The sequence below is a fragment of the Uloborus diversus genome, chromosome 10, assembly GCF_026930045.1.
Source record: "Uloborus diversus isolate 005 chromosome 10, Udiv.v.3.1, whole genome shotgun sequence".
Lineage (NCBI taxonomy): Eukaryota > Metazoa > Arthropoda > Arachnida > Araneae > Uloboridae > Uloborus > Uloborus diversus.
Window position 1 is genome coordinate 18,411,050 of NC_072740.1, and position 26,736 is coordinate 18,437,785.

At 34.1% G+C, this 26,736-nt stretch overlaps 2 protein-coding genes across 3 annotated transcripts in view; one reads left to right on the top strand and one right to left on the bottom strand.

Annotated features, from left to right (window-relative positions):
- LOC129231803 (leucine-rich repeat-containing protein 59-like) overlaps positions 1–343 on the bottom strand; it is a 53,537-nt gene extending 53,194 nt beyond the window's left edge. Inside the window, exon 1 of one of the 2 annotated variants that reach the window (XM_054866177.1) lies at positions 143–343. In XM_054866177.1, the coding sequence (XP_054722152.1) occupies positions 143–223 (81 nt within the window). In that variant the 5' untranslated portion in view covers positions 224–343. The remainder of the gene's footprint in view (positions 1–142) is intronic. The other variant, XM_054866178.1, reaches the window with a different exon arrangement.
- Positions 344–2,197: 1,854 nt separating this feature from the next.
- Positions 2,198–26,736, top strand: part of LOC129231802 (hydroxysteroid dehydrogenase-like protein 2) — a 45,368-nt gene continuing 20,829 nt past the window's right edge. Inside the window, exons 1-4 of the mRNA XM_054866176.1 lie at positions 2,198–2,360; positions 4,929–5,092; positions 10,638–10,851; positions 19,257–19,360. Of these exons, the coding sequence (XP_054722151.1) occupies positions 2,347–2,360; positions 4,929–5,092; positions 10,638–10,851; positions 19,257–19,360 (496 nt within the window). The 5' untranslated portion in view covers positions 2,198–2,346. The remainder of the gene's footprint in view (positions 2,361–4,928; positions 5,093–10,637; positions 10,852–19,256; positions 19,361–26,736) is intronic.

The window sequence follows — 26,736 nt, forward strand, 5'->3', positions numbered from 1 at the left end:
AGGATAAATTAATAAATTAAAAAAAAACCAAACTTGTTAAGTGACAGTAAATTTCGTTCCTTTGAGACAAATTACAGTGAAAGTATTAAGTAAGACATGAACAAATTCGAATTTCTTGAGGTAGCAGAAAAACAACACTTACTAGTTCACGCACAGGAACTTCAGTCAATTGATTTAAACTTAAATCAATTTCATTTCCTTCTATTTTGTCTTTCAATGACATCGTACGCAATTTTTTACACTACACAGTTTCGCACTCCAAAGCTAAAGCCAATATTTATTTACAAAATATTCCACGTACAAATAGTGGCAAACGTTAAGAACAGCAAAATGCAATGCCGGCGATTGAGACGAATATCTAAATGAACGTTCCTGGGGAGTACCTGAGGCGTGGCCTCGCACCTCCCAAGTCTTGCCATTGGTGGGATGGATCCTCCGGAGAGGAATAAGCTTATTGGTCGGCGAGTTAAGCCGATGTCGTAGGAGCATTCCCTGGCGGTCAAAAACTTGACTTAAGAGAATTTGGAGTCCAGAACTGAATTAAAATGAAAAAAGGGGATAGAAAATGGATAAAAACTTAGTCCTCATCAATAAAGATTTGGACTAGAGTTGAAATTTTGCCTATGAGATTTTCCTGACTTTTTAGAATAGGGAGGGCCGTCCTGAGTTTGGAAAAGACTTTAGAGAGGTTGAATATTTTATTGATTTCAGCAAAAAGTTGCATGAAATCAGTGATTTCGTTGCTGGAGTTAGGCTCCTTAATATTAGGGGTGGAATGCTCAGGAAGATTACTGGAAGTGGCCACAGCGTAGGAAGTTCCTACTCTGCGGCTAGCACCGCTTCCGCGGTTAACGGCTCGTTTACCTTCCAGGTTGATTTTGGGTTTGGGGAAGGCCACGCAACCCCTATAAGAGGCTACGTGATCACCCCCCACAATTAACACATTTGGGCTTTTCCTTGTTAATTTTGGCCGGGCACTTGTCACGAGAGTGTTCCCCCCCCGCAGACGACACAGCGGACTTTTCGAAAGCAGTTAACTGCCAGGTGGTTGAACCCCTGGCAGGTATAACACTGTATAACACGTCGATTTGTCCGGTACCGCTCGACGGTTATGGCAGTGTGGAATAGTGTCTTTAAATCATTAATTTTAGTATGTTGCTCACCGGACGAGAGCTGGAGTTGGAATAGAGGGAGCTTAGTACCGTCCCTTTTGGTCAGTTGAGCGACCTTTACAATAGGAAAATTTAATTCGGAAAGTGCTTTCGAAATTTCCTCAGTGTCGGTGCAAGTGGGTAGTCCTCTAATGACATATTTGAATAGTCTGGGTCCCTTTGCCCTTTGGATGTAAAAGTCTATGTTACTAGACTTGAGTAAATTAATAACTTTATTGCGATCAGTGGGGTCATCCACAAAGATCGCTGTTTCATCCTTCCTATTTCTGAGTTTAAAGTTCTGACAGTTATCATTGAGCTTGCGGATGAAATCAAGGTAGTTGGGGGGGGTCTCCACCACAAGGGGGGCAAGCTGATTAACTCCTCTAGCCGGAGAGGTAGAGGTAGTTTCCTGGGAATTTGAATTTGGATTCGAAACTTGGGGGAGGGTGGAGAACTTATTTTCCAGGGCCACAGGCGCAGCCTTTACGGGCGAAGGCGCTTTACATGTTCTACGTGGCAGCTGGAATCCCTGAGCATTAAGGTATTCAGAAATGTGGAAGAATTTCTGAAAGGATAAGAATTTAATCTTGTCAGTCAAAGCATGACTCACCAGGGCCTCCGCCACTTGAGCGTCCGGGATCCCGTCCTGGCCCAAGAGTTGGAGAATCTCCCGGAGAGTCTCATCCTCACCATCAGGGAAGAAGATGTCTGTATAGCGGAACATATCCTTGGCTGTTTTAATGATGTCAGTCACCTCGCTGTAAGACAGGGGTGAGTCATACTTTTCTGCCGGCGATTGACAAATTAGTTTACGGCAACTTCGACGTTTGGCGACGCAAATGGTTTGGCGCGCAACGTTGTTCTAAAGTGGGGCCATTCCAAGTGAGTTGAATAGAGCCGGGTCATTCGAATGCAATCCATTTGGGCTCACTCTCTAGCGCTGGCGGCCAAGCCGGTTGCAACCACGACTCTAATTGAGAGAGATTGGCTATATTTGGCTTAATTCATGAAGTGCTTTGGCTATTTTCATAACTTCTCACCACTCGCCTGGCAACCTTGGACGGCCCTGGGCTATGATTGGTCATAACTTTGTTGTTGAAACGTTTTAATAAGGGATTTAGATACTCACAGTTATCTTCATCTCTTCCCGATTGTAAAAACACAAATTTGATTTTTGTTTTCGAAAGTGACTATGATTAATTCAGGGTAATTATGAATCTTTTCCCAGTTATCATTTTGAAACCTTTTCTACAGATTCATGGTTCTTATAGTAATTGACTTGGTTTCTATGTAGTAATTTTTGAACTTGTTAACCCCATTTCCAATTCCATGTGAATTTTTCACTTAATTGAACATTACGTCTTTTTAAATTTTTATAAATGCATTTTATGTCTTGTTTTATCATTTGCATTATTATCCTTGACATTTAAAGTTTTGGGCATTTCTTCTTTTCTGAGCTAAGTTTCCGCATATCTCGGTTTTCCTCCTCTTTGATAAGAAAACTGATTGGTGCATATCTATTCCATTTCTTAAAATATGTTTGATGCATAACTACATTGTTATAATGTTAAATAATTTATTTATTATGCCTGTTTCAATGTGATAAGATTAGTGTAATTTTGGTACAATATTATTATTATTTGCTGTATTGATCAATATGATTTGACACATTGCAGACAAAAAAGCAGCAAAAATTAGGACAAGACTTCTAAAGTGAAAGATACTGTTTGATTAGATTATAGATAAAAATTATGGACATTGTAAAAGCTATTTTCTTATTGAATCAAGGAAAAAAGGGGCTATATAGCCTTAAAAAAAAAAAAAAAAAAAAAAAAAAAATACAATTTTAAATGTAGCCCAAATTTTTTTACTAAACAGGATTTTTATTTGCTATGGCGGGTTTGACAAAATTTGTGATGGGTGTGATATTGTGCAAAGTCCACACCTTGGATGAGCAATTTCTAAAAGAACAGTGATCAGTACAGATAATAAACTTGGCAATAGTGAATATACACTCTACACACTAATAGAATAAGGTAGTTACAAAGTTTGATATTATTTATCACTAAAAGTGTAACAAATGTCATTTGAGTTATGCAGTCCAACGTGCCCCACCAGGCGGACCACCGTGCCCCACCCGTGGGGTACGTTGGTCCACTTTACGAGGTTCCGTTAAAAAATTAATATGAATTCAACACTTCCAATGAAATCTGTGGTGTTGAGAAGTGTTAAGTGAAACTTATTGTAGAAAATCAAATTGCTCATAAAATTTTTTGATGCGATAAAAAATGATAAGTAAAAAAGTGGACCAACATTTCCTTATTCATTTATTAGAAGGGGTTCAAAGGCTAATGAGGTTAGTAAACGGACTTTATAATTTCAATTGGGATTCCAGGTTCATGTATAATCTTAATCAAAAGAGACTGATAGGGATATGATCCAGTTATTTAAGTGTATTAATATAGAGGACGTATATGGGCTAAATTTTTACACTGATGGCAAAACCAGGGGTCATTGTTTTAAGCTTTTCAAATCCTAAGTTAGTCTTGAAATCAAGAAAAATTACCTACTACTTCAACAAAGTTATTGGAATAGTTAACAGAATCAACTGTTACTTGCTACCAGCCTAGCAGGACCCAGAGCCTGTTACTTGTTGTTATTCTTACCCAATGCTGCACCTAGAAGGTAGCGAACTGGCACCCTTACCCCAGGTGAAAACTTCTGTAGGGTGGCAGATTTGTCTTATCTATGTTTTTTTTTCATTGAAATTTGATATAACGGAAGGAGGGTAGGTAAGGTTGGCAGGTTAGAGTTTTGGCTCTAGCTCCAAAAAATCCGAGATTGGGCACTGGAATTGTTGATATAAAGGGAGTGGACTACCCATAATTTTGAATTTTTCTGGGGGGGGGGGGCAAAGGGTATAAATTGATGGAAATTGTACCGAAAAACAACAAAAGCCACATATACTTATTATATGTAAATGCATCAATTTCTCAAATCAAGAAGGGTTAATTAACCCCCCCCCCCTCCACGACTCCCCTAAATGGAGGTTTGGAAATAAAACTTATTTCGAAATATGTAAAAATATCAACAACATATTAAGGAGCTGTCCATTAATGATGTCAAGCTTTGAGGGGGGATGTATTTGTGCATTTTCTTTTAAGAATGCTTTTGAAAAATAGTGTGTTGTATGACAAAGGAGGGGGGGGGAGGTTGGTCAAGAAGTTTGAAAAAAAGTGACATCATTTGTGGACAGCCCCTAATTAAAACTACCTATGAAAACTAATTTTAATTTTTATGCATAAGTACGTTAGTTTTTGATTTATCAGTAGAATATTGTCCTGACATTGATTTAGTTTCATCTTTAATTTGCCGAGATTGAAGTAAAAAATGACATTACTCTAGCAGTTTAAAGTTTTGCTTGTCAGTTCATTAAGGGAATTTACCTTAAAAAGATGAATCACTATAATTTTTTTTTACTCTCAGTCTCAGCATTACCCTGCTCATTATACTGAATCCAGTTCAGATACATTTACTCTTACATGAGTGTTTCATTAATGTAGATCTAGAAGTGAGCCTATAAAACTGGTATTTTAAGATTAATTTTAAGAGCTTTAATTAAGGCATTTGTGGTTGGATATGCATCATAATATTTGTCATAGCATTTGTTTAAAAAAATTAGGCTTTAATTCCAAGTTACCATGTTGACTGTTTGTTTTGGTTTGGCCAACTTGATCTTGATATACATACTAACTTTTACATACATTAATATAGGAAGCTCGCTGGCAAAACTGTGTTTATCACAGGTGCAAGTCGAGGCATTGGGAAAGCGATTGGTCTGAAGGCTGCTAAAGATGGAGCTAATGTTGTCATTGCCGCCAAAACTGCTGAGCCTCATCCTAAACTACCTGGAACTGTTTACACAGCTGCAAAAGAAAGTAAATATTTAAAGACTTGACTCTTTTAAAAACATTTAATTTAAAAGGAAAAAAATTGAACCATTTTCATCCCAACAGGAAATCAGAATGGTCAGAAAAAAATGGGAAATTATAGGGAAAAACCAGTTTTCGTGTGTGTGTGTGTGTGTGTGTGTGAGTTTCTTTCCCAAGGGAATTTTCCAGTCAGAAATATTCAAAAATTTGAATTTTCGGAACTAATGTCATATACCCTACCCTTGACGACTTTTTCCTGTTCCCCAAGAAAGCGTCACCAAGAAAATGATGTATGAGGATATATGCATACATCGTTCTTACTGATGCCTTTTTAGTGCCAACAGGAAAAATTCAGATAAAAAAACACGATCAAAGCACTTCAGAACACAATATACATAAAAACAACATAAAACCACAACAAAAATCATCGCGATTAAACACTTCAAAAATACATGAAACTATTTTTCAACATGTATTTCATCGAACAAAAACGTTTCTTATACTCTGCTAAAAAGATCAAAGCAATTGAAATTGCGATGTTTAAAGCGGAAAACATCTCCAAAATCAATAACTATTTCAGCCAAAAAAGTGCTTAGTTACTCAAATTTTGATGTATGAAAAGTAGAAATGTCTCAACAGAACATCCCAAACATAAACAATACAAAAATACCATTCATTAATTTGCTATCAAGACATGCTTTCAAAATACCTATGATATTTTACATAAAATGACACCTTCATATTTTTATAAAATGCTAAAGTCAATTTATTTTCAGAAATTCAGTACCTAAAGAAGGCACGTTTATAGAATATGTCTAAATAATTCATGGCATCGATAAGAATTAACTTTTAAAATAAAATAACTGTACTATTTTTGTAAAATTAATTTACATACTTTAAAAATAAAGTTAAAAATTACAAGAAACCCTCAAGATTTTGTAAAAACAAAGAATTTCGGAAGTGAGAGTTTTTTTTTTTTGAATTCTAAAAAAAAAGAACTTACCTTTTTATAATAAAAATTCTCACACTCAGTCTGAAACAAAAGAACTTTTAATTAACGTTCAAGTTGGAAGAAACTGGCATATTTATTCATCAAAACAGAACTACCGAGTTTAAACTAACACAAAATAAGCTTTCCTGTAAGGTATATTGCACAAAAAAACAAGAATCTCTCCTGCGTGAAACCATTAACAAGTTTGAACAGATCTAAGATTGTCTTTGGGTTGCCAAACACAGGTTAGTTTCTCTAGGGATGCCATGCTTAAAAAATTATTGCCTCATTGGCGAGGAAAATATTTGAATTTTGTGCAAAAAATCGGATGTCGCCAATTTGGGGTACATCACATTTGTACCGAAATTTCTAATGTAAAATAATGTATTGGGAATATTTACACTCCAATACTTTCGTTTTTAAAGATTTTTTTTTCATGTTGTATATAAAGGTCAAGATTAGTGGTCATCTGGGTGCCCCTCCCCCCCCCCCAAAAAAAATTCAGTTTTTCAAGTTGTACGCCTCATATATTTTCCATTTTGTGTGAAAACAATTCTAAAAAATGTTTTATATAATTTGAACGATGGCAACCCGTGCCACCTGTGAGTGTGAACCAGCAGTGTGTACTAGACCAAATCAAAAATTTTTTTTGGAGGTTCAAACTTCATGTTGATAAAACGTTGCCCCTGTAGCCCCACATGTACCACTAAAATATTTATCCAAATCAAAAAAATAATTTAGGTGTCCTGCAAGAGGCCTAAAATTTGTACTTGTACTTTGAGAGATAAATATTTCAAAACATTTTTGTTTTGAATTTTTTAAACGTAAAAATAGACATGAAAAGAATTGTTAACTTATTATGTAAACATGATAGTCCGATAGATCTGAAAATGTACAGGTAGTTTTTCTTCCTTATTCAATTACTTTCCTTGGATATTCTTTTCCCCCGACGATAACAGTGTATGAAAAGAGTTAATGTAAAAGCTAAAAAAGGATCCCTCATTATTGCAAGTGGATCACACACATGCAATGGTCGTCAGATGCTGAGTCATCATGCTTGATCCATAGGATTGTGTGGGTTGTTTTATTACAGCTGAATAAAGCAACCTTAATAAGTTTGAAGCTTGTTATCATTCAGTCATTCCTCTGCATAGTTTAAGATGTTAAAGTAATGATTGTTAAAATTTAGTTGTAGACCTTAGCTAAAATAGGTGTGAAATGTTTAAGTGGTTGAAAGAGTGGCATTAGCATGGATAATAGGATGGAATTGGGTACCGTAAACGTGGGCTACTTTGGCCTTAAGGTCCTTCTTTGTTCAAATGGAGAAAAGATAAAACGTCTTCCAGCAACCTTCAAGGCCCAGTTTTTTCTACATATCGTGACAGATTCCACTAGACAGCATTCCCGAGCACTCAATTATGTATACCAAACAGTTCTATAGCTCTGCTCAAGAAGCTACACTAGTGGTTCTGCGTTCCTTGTTCTAACATGTGCCTTCATATCCTCTCAAACTTCTCCATGTAGAAGCAGTTCTGCATCAGTTAAGAGTTTTTAAGTACCCATTTATAAGCACTAGATAATTCTCTATGCCATAGTATAGTTGTACTTCTTGTTTCTGTTTAGTTTTTTTTTTTTTTTGTAAATTTGACAATCACAGCATATCTCTTAACCTAAAAATTACGACCTACTTTGGGCCAGCATAAAAACTTGAAAAAATCCACCAGAGAGATTCGGAAAAGTAAAAAATAGCTAAAATTAAGACTCTAAATAGGAAAAACAGTGAGAGAGATTGCAGACTCAATTCATAGGGGTCAGTTACATGGCTTTCATTATGGAAGATGAAGAGGAATTAAAAGTTGCAGAAAGTTTAGAAAAAGGTTACCCCGTTGCATCTACTTCTGACAAATATTGTTAAATTTGTTGGAAAGTATGTAATTTTATTATTGTGGAATGGAATGAGCTCAGGTTTCCAAAGATAGCTGTTCATGCAAGAGAAGGGGCGAAGAGAGCATGGAACTCGCCAAAAAGTTTTGAAAGTGACCGAAAATTTTGGATCCTTTGTTTTACGAATGGTGTTATCTTATAAAATTAATCAACCTCCAAAACTGATGAAAAGATGACTGTTCACTGTCAGTAATTTCTGAGACAACAAGTAGATATGCACACGCATTTAAAAAAAAAAAAAAAGTATTTAAAACAAATATGTGGAACTCAAACTTCTTGTAAAATGTATTTTTCTTTCAAATAATTTTTTTTTTCTATGAGTGCACGTCTTTCTTTGGCTCTAGTTAGTTCTGCAATTATATTAAATAGGAAAAACCACTTTGGGCCAAAAAAAGTATTTTCTATGAGTGCACGTCTTTCTTTGGCTCTAGTTAGTTCTGCAATTATATTAAATAGGAAAAACCACTTTGGGCCAAAAAAAGTGGCCCAAATGAAAAAACAATAATAAAGGGTAAAATACTTGGAAATAAACTGATCACTATTCCAAACTTAAATTAAGAGATCTCTCGATGTGTAAACCAAGTTTCCACATCTTGGAAATATGAATTATTACAAAATTATTGAGAAAAGAAAAATAAAAGTTCCAAAATCTGGGTCAAAGTAGTCTGCCTTTACGGTAAATATATATTTTCATGTTTCTCTCTCTCTCTCAGTGGTATTAAGTTACTCCAGTAAAAATGTTGGTCATACGTTAATAGTGTTTTGTGCAATAAAATAGGAGTGAGTAATACTTTATAGTTTCCCAAAACCTACTTAGTAAAGTGTTATTTTACTTAAACATTGTTTGGTTTTAAATTAATTGTATGTGTTTTTATGTCTGAATATATGTGTCTGATATTAGTTCTTAGACTCTGTACTAATTGGGTTAACATCTTTAGGCTTATTTTTCACTAAAATTGATTATTGAGTTATCACTGTTTTATTAGAAGATTGTTTTTATTCATACTTTTTCAGTCTAAACCTGTTAATGCAATTTTCTGCATTTTCCCCTCCTATTTGGGAACAAATGTATTACACTATTCCAGCTGTTGCAATTCATTTTAGTTCTAAAATGATGATATCATGGCGGATGTGAGCCTTTCCGTGATGTAGGGCGTCAATGATATCATATTTGTTTTTTTAAAAGCGCTGCATTTGGCCAATAAATTGCTTTCTATGGAATAGTTAATCAAATAGCATCAACCCATTATGAACGTTTATTTGTAATTCAGATTCAATCACATATGATGTTGATCTGGACTCTCTCTTACATTATTTACTAATTTATTTTTGTGCGCCACTTTGTGCTCGTGATTAGTTCTAAAAATATGGATGATTTAATAGCCTATTGGAAATGTAATAAGCATTGTATGAAAGTTATTCTGTAGTATTAATTGTAAAATCCCTTGCATAGTTCAATTGAATCTCAGCATCAACAATAACTAATTCACTGGGCAAAGTATGCCTTTGCAATTTTGTTATTGAAAGTTTTAAATAGACTGTCATATGGTTAGAGGAAAAAGTAGGATATGTTGGTGCTTTGGAAACATGTTTACTTTTTATCTTGGTGAAAACAAAAAAAGTATTACTTCGGTCACCACGAGGTTTGCTCCTTGTGCTTCATTTTGTATTCAGATGAAACAATTCATTTTTTTTAATGACTTGATATGTAAATTTTGGCTTATTTTACATGAGATTTAAATGTTGCTCCCTGTGTTAACATAACTTGACAGCTTGGCAAGATTGGTGGTAAACAATGAGTATTTTTAATGTTGTTTTAATTTAGTTAGTCTACATTTAAATGAAACTTTCAATCTTGTTCTATGATTCTCATTATTTAAATGTAATTTGAAGAAAATAAAATAGTGTGATATTTCCAAATAAGTAGCTGCAACTTATGCAAAACTTGCCCATAAATATTAGGGTTAGAGTTGTCATGCAGTTCTAAAATGCCTCCAGCTAGGAAATCATTAGTTTCCAATAGCGATAAATGTGTCATATTGCCAAAGTACATCTATTATGCAATCTAGCCCCTAGCAGTAACTGTTTGCACTATTTATTTTTTCTTTGAAAATTTAAAACTACCAATGTCTCATAGGTATGTGAATATTAATACAGTGAAACCGTTGTATAACAGTGTGTGTACAGTCTATAACAATAAACCTGTCTGTAATGATATTTTCCATGGTCTTAGCAAAATGTCAGCATAAATAATCGAACTCTCTGTAATGATTATGTATGATAACCTGTCAATAACAATATATTTTTAGGTCCCAACAGCATCGTTGTAGACAGGTTTCGCTGTATTCACTAGCTAATGTTGACATTTATCAGATTTCGAAGTTTCACAGAAACGTAAATGCACACACATAAGTGCACGTTAGAAAATGATCATTGATTTTAAAATTAACAGCTTTATTTTCATTTCAAAATATTTTGTTTTGGCAATGTACAATGATAATTTTTTGTTGTCATGTTATGACTATGAAAAATGTTTGTTTAAGTTTTGTAATTGTTTACATTCCTTTAGAGAACAAGAATTTAAATGAAGTAAAAATACTTTAATTTTAATTTCAGTGGAAGAAGCTGGAGGAAGTTGCTTGCCATGCATAGTTGATGTACGTGATGAAGAACAAGTGTTGAATGCAGTCAATTCGGCCGTTCAAAAATTTGGTGGCATTGATATATTGGTCAATAATGCAAGTGCAATACATTTAACTGGTACTGTTGATACTCCTATGAAGCGTTACGATCTTATGCATGGCATAAATACAAGGGGAACATTTTTAGTGTAGGTATTTTCTGCTATTTTAGAATATATTTTTGAGTTTTTTTAAATGTTTTCAAATGTTATCAAGTAATGTCTTTTTTATTTATTTATTTTTTTCTTTTTGTCCTTTTAAAAGATAAGATTGTTTTTGAGTAACATGAAACAATAATTACTTCAGATTACTTCATGCTCAGAAAAAAAAAAAAACATGTCAGTGTTAGTGTAACTTAAAAACATATATTTGCAGGGTTGCTGCTGATATGCTATAGCACAGTCCTCAAAATTAAAGAGTAAAAAAAACATATCTAAGTCCTGCTGACAACCAATTGGGGCCCCATGTCAATTCTATCGCGACAGGCTCTCCCTCTCATAATCTTACCCTCTGAAGTCTACACTATTACAATTTCAAGCAGGTCCTTTGAGCAGGTTGATATACCCTCTCAGCAACCCAGCATTGGACACATTTAATTTCACAAAACCACCCTCTGCCATTTCCTCCTCCCAAAACATTTTTCCTGTGAACTTATGAAAACACTGCGTCATGTACCCCAGATAAACTTTTAATGCCCCTTCGTTTTGTTTATTGAAAGTCAGAAATATGCCTCAAACATTTAATTATGCATATTTTTATGTTAAATAAAAATTTAGCATCTTGGGAAAAAAAAAGTTATTGGAATTTTTAAAGCATTTGAAAATTCTGTTTTTACAAAAAATGTCAAACAGTCGAAACGTGAAGATGAAAAGTAGTGCCTGCCTCTTCTTTCCATGCCAGCTCCCATATTTTTTTTCCAATGCAGTTTATCATGATTTGGGCTGTTTTTATATATTTCACTCTTCTGAAATATGTCATGGAGTATTTTTATGCCTTGTAGGACTGGGCGATATAGGAATTTCTACATGAGGCATCGCCAACTTTAGATCACGCTGTTATAATGCATCAGGATGTAATTTTTTTTCCTAAGAGCTTTACTTATTTAAACTGCTTATTTAAATTTTACAAAATATATTCAAGATGAAAAAATATAAGTACTGCAAACAGATTCTAGCACCAGCAGGAAATTATCAAAAGAAGAAGGGGGGGGGGGGAACTCCCGTTTAAAGCACAAGTTAATAATAAATATTACAGACAGATGTTTTGGGATTACAATTGTTGGCCTTTTAAAGGTAGACCAACGGATGTGGAATGGTAAGTTCGGGAGAAATGAAGCAATGGAAACTTAATTTCAATTTAAATAACATTTTATTCAAAAACATGTGTAAAATGTAAATAGGCAAAAACAATCAAACATTTATAAAAGGTAAATCCCCTATTGACAATTCAAATATAATAATAAAACCCCCCCGACAAACAAATATCAGAGAAAAGTCACAAGATTCAATTACTGATAAATCATCAACAGTTCTAAAACGTTCCTAATATTTTTAAACATTTACCCTACGCCATGCCACAATGATGGTAGCTGTCCAGAAAACTATTTTAAATAATCATACCACTGGCAGTCCATACTTTAAACTTGGCACACAAAACAACGAAGGCAACATTCATCTGTCGGATGTTCAGACGAGTTGAAAAGGTCCACTTGTGGACAGCAGACCAGAATCCATGGTCAATCAATCCCAGGCACACCCATGTCACAGAAGAGGCAGCACAGGAAATTATTTGCCCAGCTTCAAGCAAAACAGGAACCTTCCACTAGCAGAGGCTACCTCACCATATAGTGGATTCAATCCAGTCCGACCAGCACTGAAATCTAATATATGCCAGACGAACCTTCCGGCCCTGTTAGGCCTAATACTTAAAAGACATCAACTCTTTAAATTTATATTCCTAAAAAAAAACTCCTTCGTTACTTGTAAGGCACTGTTTTAGAACATCCTGCTCTGTTAGCAGGCTATTGAATCTTGTTACAACATTTCTGAAAACCTCCACGTCCTCTGCGTGGATAAGTCAATCTTATTGAGCGCACATGCTCAAATCAAAACACACCGTCTGCAGAACGGAAGCAAATCATAAGAGATCGATTGATTGATCGACTTAGTATTTAAACCTTCTCTGTTACCCCGACGTAATGACATGACGTCATCAAAATTTACATCTGTTGCATCTGAAAGCAACTCACAGTTAATCCTTTAACTGTTGCTATTTCTTAAATCTACTTTCTTGACTGTACCAGCAGAAAGATCCTCAACTCATGAGGCCTGACGTCACGTCCGCCGATGGGCGAAACACGTGATTGACTTGTCGGGTGTTTAGTCACTTAGGGATTTCATACATACACCCGCCGGATAAATTATGTCTTTTAAAACCGGGAATCTATTTTTCAGACTAGTCTGAATTTACTGGTGAGTTTTAAACAATTAAAATACATTCTATCTTTTTACGAAATTGCTCCAAGAACCTAAAAATATATGGTTATGCTAACAAGTTCCCCCTTCTTGGAGACAATTTGTAAAAGTACTTATATAAGAAAGCACACTTAAACACAATTCAAACTATTTGTATAAACACACTTGAAAAATTTCATGAAAACATTGAACGAGTTTTTACATTTTTAAAATATAATTATTATAATTAATTTGTTTTCACACATGGGGTTCACAGAACACACATTCTAAAAACTTTACTTTTATATTTTTACAAACAGAGGCCGGTTAAAATTCCAATCCGGTTACCCTCTCAATTTCATTTCAGTATTCCCCCCATCTTAGATTTTTGTGAAAACCAGATAACGTTTTATGCTATCAGAAACCCTTTTTAGTTTCAAACATTGTCCGTTTATGTTTTCAAGAAACACTTCTAGTTTCCAACCTTTAAATTTTTTCAAAAACAAACTCTTTTAGTTTTGCATTTTTCTAACTTTAGAATTTTCAAAAACATAGTTTCCAAATTTAAGCCTTCAGTAATAATTTTAGTTTCTCTTATTTTCATTATACTGGTTTCCTAAACAATTTTAGTTTACACATGAAACACAGTTTCAAAATTTTTCATACTATAATTTTATTCCTAATTCTTAAATTTAGAAAAAAATTTATTTATCACATTTACAGGAACATTTTCAGTTCCTCTTCATTAATTAGATTTCTGAAACAACAGTTTCAATTTGAGGAAGACCTAATATTGCAAGACGGCCCAAAAACTTAAAATTCTTATACAAAGGCTTCCTGCCAGGAAATAAATCCAAAGTCATTCCCCCCATCTCCAAAAGATTCTCCCATGGGAGCTTTTCATGTTTTGAGAAACAATTTCTTATATTTACAGCCAAAAATAGCTAAAACTAATATGCTATTATAATACATGGCACAAATCTAATTAATTTAAAAATTCTTAGTTTCTAATTTAATGATTAGATTTCAAAAAATTCAAATATTATTTGGGAAGACCCAAAAACTGCAAGTCAGCCAAAAATACATTCTCAATCAAAAGCTGCCTGCCGGGAACTTAATCCAAACAAAGTCATTCCCAAAATTACGGCATAAATTCATCCAATTCAATTTTTTTTTTATATTAATTTTTAAAGCCGAAAGAATAGCCAAGACTATTATGCTATCACAAACACACGGCCCAAATAAAATTGATCAAAAATTCTTGTATTTATATTAACAGCCGACAAATAGCTAAACATTATATGCTATTAAAAATTCACGGCATAACACCAATTGATGAAAAACTTTCACTTATATTTACTGCCGATAAATAGCCAAACATAATATGCTATTATAAACTTACGACCACAAAATAGCCAAGCACTTACATGCTATAATAATACATGGCACAAATCTATTAATTTAATAATTCTTATACACATTTTTACTGCCGAAAAATAGTGAAACACTTATATGCTATTTAAAAATACGGCATAAACTTCAAAAAAATTCAAATTTCCAATACAAATGTTTTACGACCGGGAAAAATAGCTAAAACTCTTATATGCTAATAAAATCCACGGCCCTCATCCAATTGATTTAATTCTTATACTTATAATACTAGCCGAAACAATAGCTGAACCTTATATGCTATTAAAACACACGGCAAAGCATCAATTGGAAAAATTCTTATTGTTTTTAAAATTCATGAAACACAATTTTTTCAACTTTTCATGATTTAGGGTTCTGAAACAATTTAAGTCTCACACAGAAACAAATCCAAATCCGGACCCTCAGAAACACTTAGTTTCATATTAAAGTTTCCCTAACTTATACTTTTGGAAACACTATAATTCTTAATTTAAACCCCAGAAACAAATTTTAGTTTCCATTCATTAATTAGATTTCATTTTCCAGAAACATCTTTTAGTTTCTAATAGGAAGACCTCAAGTGCAAAATAGCCAAACCTTTTATATTCATTGACAAACAGGCTTCATTCCAAACATTCTATTTATTTCTACGTCTTCCACCTGTCTTCAAAACATTCCCCCCATGGGAACATTTCAGTTTTTGAGACACCTAATTTTATTTTCACATTGCCGAAAAATAGCCCAATAATATGCTATTAAAATCACTCGGCCAAAATCTAATTAATTAAAATTCTAAATTACTAAAAGAGATTTTCATACAATTATTTAAAATTCCCATTTATCTGACGGCGAATCAATTCATATTCAAGAAAACACATGATTTTTACTTAAATGCAGCTACCTTGGTCAAAAACTTTTGGGGGATCAATTTGTTTTAAATTTACTCCAAGTTTCATACTAGGAGCCACAACTTTAATGGTAACAATTTAAAACTTCCATTAAAAGCAATTAAATTTCAATTGACCAAGCAGCAATTTTCCTATTCTTAAAAATTTTACACAATTTCATTTGAAAACTTCATCAAATCTCCCAAACAGACCAAACCACGCTCTGCTACCACTTGTTGGCCTTTTAAAGGTAGACCAACAGATGTGGAATGGTAAGTTCGGGAGAAATGAAGCAATGGAAACTGAATTTCAATTTAAATAACATTTTATTCAAAAACATGTGTAAAATGTAAATAGGCAAAAACAATCAAACATTTATAAAAGGTAAATCCCCTATTGACAATTCAAATATAATAATAAAGCCCCCCCAACAAACAAATATCAGAGAAAAATCACAAGATTCAATTACTGATAAATCATCAACAGTTCTAAAACGTTCCTAATATTTTTAAACATTTAACCTACGCCATGCCACAATGATGGTAGCTGTCCAGAAAACTATTTTAAATAATCATACCACTGGCAGTCCATACTTTAAACTTGGCACACAAAACAACGAAGGCAACATTCATCTGTCGGATGTTCAGACGAGTTGAAAACGTCCACTCGTGGACAGCAGACCAGAATCCATAGAATCCATGGTCAATCAATCCCAGGCACACCCATGCCACAGAAAAGGCAGCACAGGAAATTATTTGCCCAGCTTCAAGCAAAACAGGAACCTTCCACTAGCAGAGGCTACCTCACCATATAGTGGATTCAATCCAGTCCGACCGGCACTGAAATCTAATATATGCCAGACAAACCTTCTGGCCCTGTTAGGCCCAATACTTAAAAGACATCAACTCTTTAAATTTATATTCCTTAAAAAAAAACTCCTTCGTTACTTGTAAGGCACTGTTTTAGAACATCCTGCTCTGTTAGCAGGCTATTGAATCTTGTTACAACATTTCTGAAAACCTCCACGTCCTCTGCGTGGATAAGTCAATCTTATTGAGCGCACATGCTCAAATCAAAACACACCGTCTGCAGAACGGAAGCAAATCAAAAGAGATCGATTGATTGATCGACTTAGTATTTAAACCTTCTCTGTTACCCCGACGCAATGACATGACGTCATCAAAATTTACATCTGTTGCATCTGAAAGCAACTCGCAGTTAATCCTTTAACTGTTGCTATTTCTTAAATCTACTTTCTTGGTTGCTACCAGCAGAAAGATCCTCAACTCATGAAGCCTGACGTCACGTCCGCCGATGGGCGAAACACGTAATTGACTTGTCGGGTGTTTAGTCACTTAGGGATTTCATACATACGCCCGCCGGATAAATTACGTCTTTTAAAACCGGGAATCTATTTTTCAGACTAGTTTGAATTTACTGGTGAGTTTTAAACAATCAAAATACATTCTATCTTTTTACGAAATTGCTCCAAGAACCTAAAAATATATGGTTATGCTAACAACAATGAACCTATTTTTTGAATGCAAAAAGACTTGAGTTTATTCAAGCACTTTCATCTTCTTGTATCAAAATTCTTGTATGCAATCTTTGTTGCTATTTTGCGATTTAAGCATTCCTTTTTTTCTTTCTTTTTTGTTTTGATGAGTGATTATATGATAAACATCGTTCATAAATATATTTTCTGTTTAAAGCTAAAAAAATTGCATTTCCTGCAAGTTTTGGGAAAAGTGAAGGTCCCGAACTTAAATGTTTAGGAGGGGGCGATTCTTTAATTTGCCAAATAATAGTCTTAATTTTACCGAATGGTAAAATACCAGCATGAACACAAACATGTAGCTAATTAGAAGAGACATTAATGATTTTGGATCTGTAATCGGTACGGCATCGATGCTTCAGTTTAGAGAAAAATTCTAAACCGGTTTAATGATGTAAGATGTACTTCAAGTTTTTTTTTTTTTTTTTGCAATGCATTGATGCATTGCCCAGCCCTAATGCCTTGGAAATAAGAGTCCTAGCTTTACCTCTGATTTACCTTTTATAGTTTACTTATTTGTAACATTTTTTAAAAATTTGCGACCATATTTTCTCCTAAAGAAACCCTGGTTCATAAGGATGCCTGTGACTTTGCAACCTCTGTTTGAATAAGACTGATTGGCCACCCTGTATCTGTAAGTCAAAAGCAAAACTTTTGAAGATTGTACAGTGATTACATTGGACATGGTGGAAGATGTAATTTATTTTCTTTTCATTATTATTGAAGATTAATAGTATCTTCATGCCTGAAAGTATTGCCCAAGATGTTATTTTAAACTGATAGTATTGCAAAACAGAAAGGCTAATCATAACACAGAGCTAACCTGTGCAAAAAGTGGTTATGATTTGCAAATATTTCTATTACTTTGTTTTGGTACTTTTAATATCTTCTTTAGTTATATTTGCTGATAAATCATGCAAAAAATATTTTAGTTTATGTGTGATTAAATTATGCAGTATACTTGATTGGTTGTTGATACAAATTGTACTTGTCATCTTCAGAATGATGACTAGATATAATGACCTTATGGAGCCTTTTTTGGTACTAGACTAGCTTACTCATTTTAATATGTCTTTCACAAAATGAGATCTTGTGCTGTCTCTGATTATATGTTACGTTTCTTCCCTCTAAGAATGCTAATTTTATATGAAGCACGTAGAGCAGCCCCCCCCCAATCAATGCATGAAAACAACATACTTTTTCAATGTTAAAAGTTCCACTTTGGATATTATATTTGTTTTGTGTAAAATTGCCTTTAGTTCACATAGCCAGTTTTCTCAGCATCATTATGGTAAATCATGATGTTTAGGTTCATAAATGAGCAAATTCCAGATTCATAAAGAACTTGTAACTATGTTTGGATGTTTATAAAATTCAAAGAAATTTTAACTGCACAAATCAATTCTATCATAACTAATACAGAAACATTCCGTAATTTGATGAGTGTACGTACATACACAATAGTATGGGTCGAAAAAACTCTGAGAATGTCTTCCACTCGGGGAATAGAAATCTATATCCTAATGCAGTTCTAATTTTCTGTATATTTCAGAAAGAGTTTTTGTAACCAAAAAATACTTTAAATTCTAATTGACTTTATTCTGTTATGCAATTAGATTATAATTAAAGACCTTCTAAATGTTCAATCTCCACCCTCAAACAACAGGCACATGATTAAAAAAAAAAAAAACTTTTGGATTGTTTTTATTGAAATTTAGACCTTTTACCAGGACAGAGAAATTAACCCAGAGACAGGAAAATTTACATAATAATATGGTTTAGAAAGTTACATAATTCTGACACTAAGGCTAAATATTCTGCAAAGTTTAGAATATTGTGAAAAAATACTCTTTATTTGATTTTTTCTTAAAATCTCTAAAATTCAAGTTTCTTTCCAGAGCAGGAGACATTAATTCTGAGTCACGAAATGTTGAATAGTAATTAGTGTTAGGGAATCGCAAATTTTCCTCACTTCAACTTCTCTGCAGGATTTTAATTTTGTTTGGCCCACTCTACTGCACATGTCTGTGATAGTCAACTCAAGCAGAACATGAGTGTCCTAAAACAAACATGTTAGTATAGCCCTCTCTATAGGAAAAACATTGTTTATCTAATACCCCTCATTGTTCCTCACTTTCTCTGCTGTGTGTCAACCATATTACCATCATAAATATTAAATTGAGAATTTTAGAAGAATGGATTGCAGGTTTTTTTTTTTAAATTTATAATTGTTTAATTTATTCTTATAGTTCCAAGCTTTGCATTCCACACCTCAAAAAATCATCTAATGCTCACATATTGAATATTAGTCCTCCTTTACTGATGGAGCCTCGTTGGTTCAAAAATCATGTAGGTGAGTCTACTTTTACCATCAATACATGTTTATAACTTTTGCATTAGAGGGAACTTTTTAACAACAATAAAAGTATGTTGAGTGTTATTTCTTTGTATTGTGTTAGCTTTTTTTGTTAGATTCTCCCAACAGTTGAAGAATGTTAAAATAATTATTTCAGTGTAGATTTTTTCCCACCACTTTTTTTTTATTTGCTTTAAATTATTGTAATTTTGAAATATGTTTCCATTCTAAAAAAAAAGGTTCATGTTGATTATAGCAAAAGTATTTACAGTGAACTCTTTCTATCTGAACATTCCCTAATGTAAACACCCCAATATTCTGAACACATTTTGATAGTCCATAAACTTAACATAGACTTACCTCTCTGCACTCTGAACACTAGGGTATCACAAGATATAATGGCGAAAAAAACAAACATTGTGAACTCGGATATGCATACCCTCCGTATTTTTCCCATTTCACCTCAGAAACATGAGAAATTTTTTTAATTACAATGAAATAACCGGAACCCATGCCGACTTGAGGTCAAAATTGGACCTGAAATCCTGTATGGCGACTACAGTAGAAAGATTGCTAACTGTATAATTCCTTACTACAGGCAACATCAATTTATTTAAAGCAGATATTTACAACACTGTTACACTACAAGAAACATAACTGCACATATTTTCGTTTCAATGCTTGCTTTTTGAAGGTGAGGATCAGGGTTGGCAAAAACCCGGGTTTTTTTAAAAAAAGCCCATGAACCCAGGGTTTTTTGGGTTTTTTAAAATCAAACCCAAAAAAAACCAACTAAAGCTAGGCTTTTAAAAAGAAATGTGGATTTCATTATCTTGTTTTTAGGGAAAATGTGGGGTACTTGTAGCATATTGTAGCGTAAGTATATGGACAAAGCACGAAAATTGTCTTGGGGTAAAAAAAAGCTGGAAAATTCAGTGTTTTCTGAAGAAAAGCATAAAAGACGACAAAACCCAAGAATAGTGAAGTTTCAGATTTTTTTAGTTTCAATGATTACCAACATTTAAGGCAAAGTTACTTCTCAAGTGATAAAATCTATTGTTCCTTTTAAATTACTACATTTTTTTTGCATGTTACTTTATTGTATTTTATTTTGTTATGCAGAACTATTGTAGAACCTCAAGTAGTTTAAATCCCTTTTTACTGAATTCCAGCTTAATCAAGACAGTTCTTTGAATTTTATGTTGCCTGTTTTTCTATTTTTGTGTACAAAGTAAGAAGTATTTTACTTTTTTGTAAGATAATGAAAATACTGTACATCCTGTTCTGTTTTCTGTCCGACCATTTGTAAAACTTGTTAATTTCTAAAAATACACCTTGTTTATTCAAGATTTGTGACGTGTTGGTTTGCAGAAAATAATTCACATGAAAGCCTTTTAGCTAGAGTAGTTTCCTCTGCACAATCTACAAATATTGAGGAAATCAGCCGTGACAGAATTTAGTCAAAATAATTTGAGTTATTTATTGACCAGTTAAAGAAAAAAGTTAAATATATTTATTTAAAATCTTTGAAGTATTTTTTTAATGCCCTTAAGAGTTAAGAAATACTGTTAAAGTTAAAATTCATTTTTTATGTCCATTGTCTATGGTGAAGAACAAATAAAAAAGAAGTTTAAACTGTGAAAGTATTTAAATCTAATTAATTTTTAAAAAAACTTCTCAGAAAATTAAAAAAACCCAAAAATGGGCTAAATAATAGGATTTTTTAAATGGGTTTTTCAAAAAACTCATTGGGTCCAATCCGGCCAACCCTGGTCAGGATAGATCTCCCGGTGCTTTTGCACACAACATAACACAAATTGTTTTTGTTCCTCATCAGCTGTTAGTAAACCATGAAAGTCCTGCATCATTTTTACCGCTCTTTCAGCAACATCTTTTACTGCTCTAAGCATCGAGTCTGTCTTTTTTGCATCAAAGAATGTTAATTTTAAGTCTAGTAGACAATGACTGGCTTTTGGCTGATGTGAAATCATCAATTGTTTTTTTTTCCTGAAAAATAATAAAGTAATTGGTAACAAATGCATGATATAAAGGAATAACTAATTACTTGTAAACAACTAGTGAAATCAATGGGCAGAACTTACCATACATAAACAAAGACATTCCTTCGATGGAATGTATCTTTTCTCTTGGGTCAAGACGTAAATTTGTTACCATTTTTGATTTTGTTTCTTCTTCTAACTCATCATCAAAAAGTGCTAAGACTGCTATTTCATCAGACAAATGCCGTAAATGCTGGATGAATTTTTGTAGAGCAGCTTTTGAGATAATTTACTACATTTTCGTACGCTTTTAAAAATTTCAAAAAGCACAAATCTTTGTTGGGTGCTTTGACTACCAAAATGCATTGAAGACATGATTTCACGTACATTGTCACTATAAACAAGCAGGCATCTAGCAATGCTTCATTTTCCTTCGTATCTAATTTTAGTTGTGAACTAAATAGCTAGGTTGCCAACCTTGGAGGAACAATTTGAGGAGCGTCTCTAGTGATTTTGAGGAACAATTTGAAAATTTGTGGAGCAGTTTGGTATTTTGTGTTAAAATTAATAAAAATAAGTAAACCCACTTATCTAAAATTGTTTTCGAGCTTAAATAATCATTTTATGTAGTAGTATAAAAATAATTATTTTTAAATTAATAAAATAGCTTCTAACACTATTTCAATCTTTGAGTATAAGCATCTTTAATTTTCCATATTTACATGTTTGACATGGTAATAACAAAATATAAGCTTGAAAACTTTTGGCCGGGAAATGCAGAGCAAAATAACTTCTTTGCAGAGCCGCAGAGTTTCGTCATTTTTGCAGAGCAACTCGCCAATATGCGGAGCAGTTGGTAACCCTGAAATAGTAATAGTTTTAAAGAGTAAATCACTCAAGCCATCAATTGAGCTTGGTGCATGGCTCCTGATGGTTTTATTTTAAATTTATTTTCTGTATCTTCACCTAAAAATATGATAGACAGGTCTATCAACTCTCAATAGTCATCCCTGACCGTAACATTAGTAAGTTCAGCACGGTAAAAGCCAAGTAAATTTTCAAGTTCGGGTACTGTTTGGAACAACGCTGCAGCTCCTCTGTAGCTCCGATGTTTTTCCAAGACTCTCTGAGATTTTTGAAGAGTGGAATATCAGGGCTTGTTGTGACTTGCTTAATTTTCACTTCGACTACTGCCTTTAATACCTGTTCATATATATGATGGCTGCAAGCAAAGGGTAGCATTTGTCTATCAAATTTTTGCTCAAGAAGGGCGCAAGCACCATTAAAACGACCTGTATTGATAGCCGTAGTATTACAACAGAGAATTTGAACTGAATTTCGAGGTTTCCATTGAAAGCTGCCTTCCGAACAGCCTGTGCCTGTTCTTTTCTTGTAGAATTATCCAGTTTAGGCACTACAATGAGTTAGTTGTTCCTTACATCCAATATGAAATAACTATTGGTAAGCGATCTTCTTGTGATTTTTGAGCACTCAAAGCAGGTAAGAGTTTCCCATCCCAATGTAAAGTCACTACATCTGGTACCTCATATTCAAAATCAATTTTTATTTTTTCTGTGGGCTCCTTCCGCTTTTCAGTTCTGTTGGACTCGCAGGCTACTGTGAATGAAATACCCGAAGTTCAAGGAACTAAAACGGGTCATTGCAAGCCCAACAGAATGTGTGGAGTGATCTGTTCAAGGAAAAATGGAATTAAAAACACATATTTAACAGTCAAAAACAATTTTATTCAATAACAATATATCTTAAAACTTGTAATATCAACAAGGGTAAATAAGCTACTTTTAATCCCATAACATTTTGACTGAAAATAAACCCCCCACAAGAACATTCATAGGAACACTTTTCAAAAATACAGTATCGTTCAGTTCCGAAACTTGACAGACTAGTCTAATGCTAGGACACCTTGAGTCCAATGCCATTGTAATAGAATAGTCCTGATAAAACTTAAAATTAAAAGTCCATACCACTCAAGATTTCTTAATACTTGGCATATCAAAAAATGAAGGCCTGATCCATCCATAGGATCCTACATGAAAGTTGGTTGCAGCCCGTACCACTTGCTGGACCTCCCATAGACTTGATCTCTCAGACACCAAGAACCCCCACATCCGGTGAAGAACCCTCGGAAATCCAGTCCAGCCAGACTTCAGGACACCTTTTACTCCAATCCAGCATGAACCTTCAATGGTCTTGTAAAGCCTATATCCAACAACATCAACTTTCGTGAAAGAAACTCCAATTTTTCACTCTTTCATTTCCTTTACTATCAAACAATCTCAAGGTGACCAATGGAGCCTGTCTGCTCCTTTAGCCGGGTACAACAAACTTATTTCCTACATCTTTTATAAAATTGAAATCCACTCGACAACATGGAACTGACAAACTAGAGCACACTGCTCCCCTCAACACATAGAACTGCAGTTATGGCGGCATCAAACCTAATAAGATGAAAGTAAAAGATTGATTGATTGGGTGCACTCACTTAAATACATTTCCCAATCCCACCACGTGATGATGTGATGTTTATCGAATCACATGCATAAATTATCACTGCTACAACACAAAACCTTTTATATTTTAACTGTGAACCCTTGAAAAACAGTTGTTCACATGCACTCAGCAAAAACTTACTCAACTCAGTAATAGTGACGTCACATCATCGCGCCATGTAATCAAATGCACAATTCTGTTGGAGTTTTTACTTTGGGGAACGATTCGCCCGCCGGTTAGGTAACAGGATAATTTTCAATGTTTGTAATAACAATTAATTAAGTTACTAAAACTTTCTTAAACCTTAGGAACTGTCTTCAAGAACTAAAATTTCATATTTTTGCTAACAGATTCAAATTTTTTGAATTGAAGATTTACTTATTGGAAATTCATCAATTCTGCCACAGTAGCTTCATGAATAAGCACAGAATATTGTATTCTTAATTCAGATCTGTCCAATGCTGCTACTAACTTTGGAGTAATAAAATCGCTCCTCATTACATATTTACTTGTTCCAGGTTCTGATTTACTTGTTCCAGGTTCTGTTATACTTGTTCCAGGTTCTGATATATTTGTTCCAGTTACTTATTTATATGTTTCTGGGAAATCTTCTGAATGTATATTTTCACTAGAACTCGAAGATTAATCTTATACTGGTTCATACAATTCCTAGGATTTTGAGGTGGAATCGCATTTTATGCGCCTATTTTCTTTTTTGACAGCTCAACGTTGAGCCCTTCCTTCTTTGTCGGCCAGTTTTTTATCCACTCCACCTAAATGACCGCGTCGGCTGGGCTCTCTTTGGAGTTGCAAGAAAATCCTATCTTCATCTATTCTGATTAACTGAAGTGCTTCAGCATGTACAATATCAAATAAATTGTTTAAATTACTCACAAATTCTTGTTAGCACTGCCTGAATACTTCTTGCAGTTTCTTTCCACTTTTTCGTAAGTCTCTCCAAATTTGATACAGGTTTTTAAAATTATTTATACAATTTGGCAAAGATCTGGTGGGAATGCGTGCCTTTTCCCAAAAGATGATACATTCCCGAATAGCGAGATTTGCACTTTCACTGATTATTAAATTTACTTCTCGAATGTTATAAAACAAAACAGACAGAACTTGTCTATTGGAGGGAAGTTTTGAGCCGGTAATTTGATGTTTTGCAACTCCCTATTAAAAGTATCTCTTTTTTCGAACTACGCAATTTCACTGCCATGTTTCGTTCACTATGGAAGAACTATACTGCACTCGCTGACCGGAGTGTATTCGTACTGACACGCTTGACGGTTTGCACATTGCCACGGATGAGCCCCCAACATCTGTTTTTCTCTTTTGATTGATTCTGTGCACCATTTACAGCTGATTTGAGCTTCGCGAAGTATCTCGTCGCCAGCAATACACGTGTTATTTACACATTTAGGTGCAAGTCGGCACGGGTTACCGTGCTTCAAATTGCATGAAACTTTTTTTGCAACAGTTTTGATATAAAAGGGAAAAAAAAAGAGGGTATGCGTTAAAAAAAGACTTTCATTTTTTTGAGACACCCTACTGAACATAATATAAACACCCCAGCATTATGAACGCTATTTTTAATCCCCTACAATTGTTACCTCTCTATATACTGAACATGTTCTTAATCGGTGTTCTGGAATTCCTATGAATCAAATTGGAAAGCCTTAAATACATTTACAATGATTGAAAGGCATTAAGGGGAAGATGAAGAGAAAATGGAGAAAGGTTTTTTCTCTGTGAACATTACTGCATCAAATTAAATCATTCGTCTGAGCACAATATGTGTCTGAAATTTCTACCATTGAACTATATTTCAAGAATCCAACTATTGTATCAAGTAGTATTCAAGACATTTAAAGTATGGTTACCTTCAAGCAGCAAAGTATGGCTGAGGATCACCCGGAAACCTTTTCACTTAAACAATTGGATGATAACACGTAGGGTAGACCAGGAGATTGCCTGACAGCTCCTGACCTGCAGCGAACGATGCTACAACCAATGCCCCAAGTCGATGGCAGCCATTGCACGAGTTGATTTTTCTAATAGTGACGAATGCTGTTTTGAAGAAGTTTGATCTTATTTTTCCATTTTGAATAAGCTGAGGTATGTACCTTTAGATGCTACAATGGCTGCAATTGCTATGATTAACTTTTAAATAGATATTTTAGCCTATATTTTAATCAGCAATATTGATCACTTCCATTTGTTTTGATGTCTTTAAATCTACAGTTCTTCCATCTTGTCGGATCGGGGTTATGACGCCATCTCTCCGGGGATGATGCTGCCATGGTAGCGGCATTACCCCTGGAAGCATTGTTCCACTCTAGGACAAAAGCAACGAAAAAAAGCTCTTGTAAACCGTGATTAGTAAAAACAGAGTTAGGTAACAGAAGTTAGTTTTAACAGAAGAAACTGGTGAATCTTGTAAAAGCGAGCAATACGTCTGAAATTGAGTTTTTGGATGTAGCACCTTGCTCATCCAAGACAGGAAGTGCCTCGAAAAACGTTTCTTCAATCGCTAGATAAGTTTTCACCGATTCCAAAATTGGCAGCAGAAAGGGAAGAGGAAAGTTCTAAAAGAAACGGCCACTCGTCAATTCTAACGGGAAGCCCAATGAAAGTAGTTTTGGAAGAAACAGTAGTTAAAAGAAAGGCAAAGACATTGAAAAAGAAAAGAGCCAAAAGAAAATCTGCAGCAAAGGTTTTGGGAATGTCCATCAAAACTGAATCCAAGGTAAAGAAAGAGAAAGCAGTGACAACACGGGAAAGGAAAACAAATAAATCTAATAAGAAAAGGGACAAGCAACTTTTTAGTGTTGAAATCTCATCAGATGAGGAGGACATCGA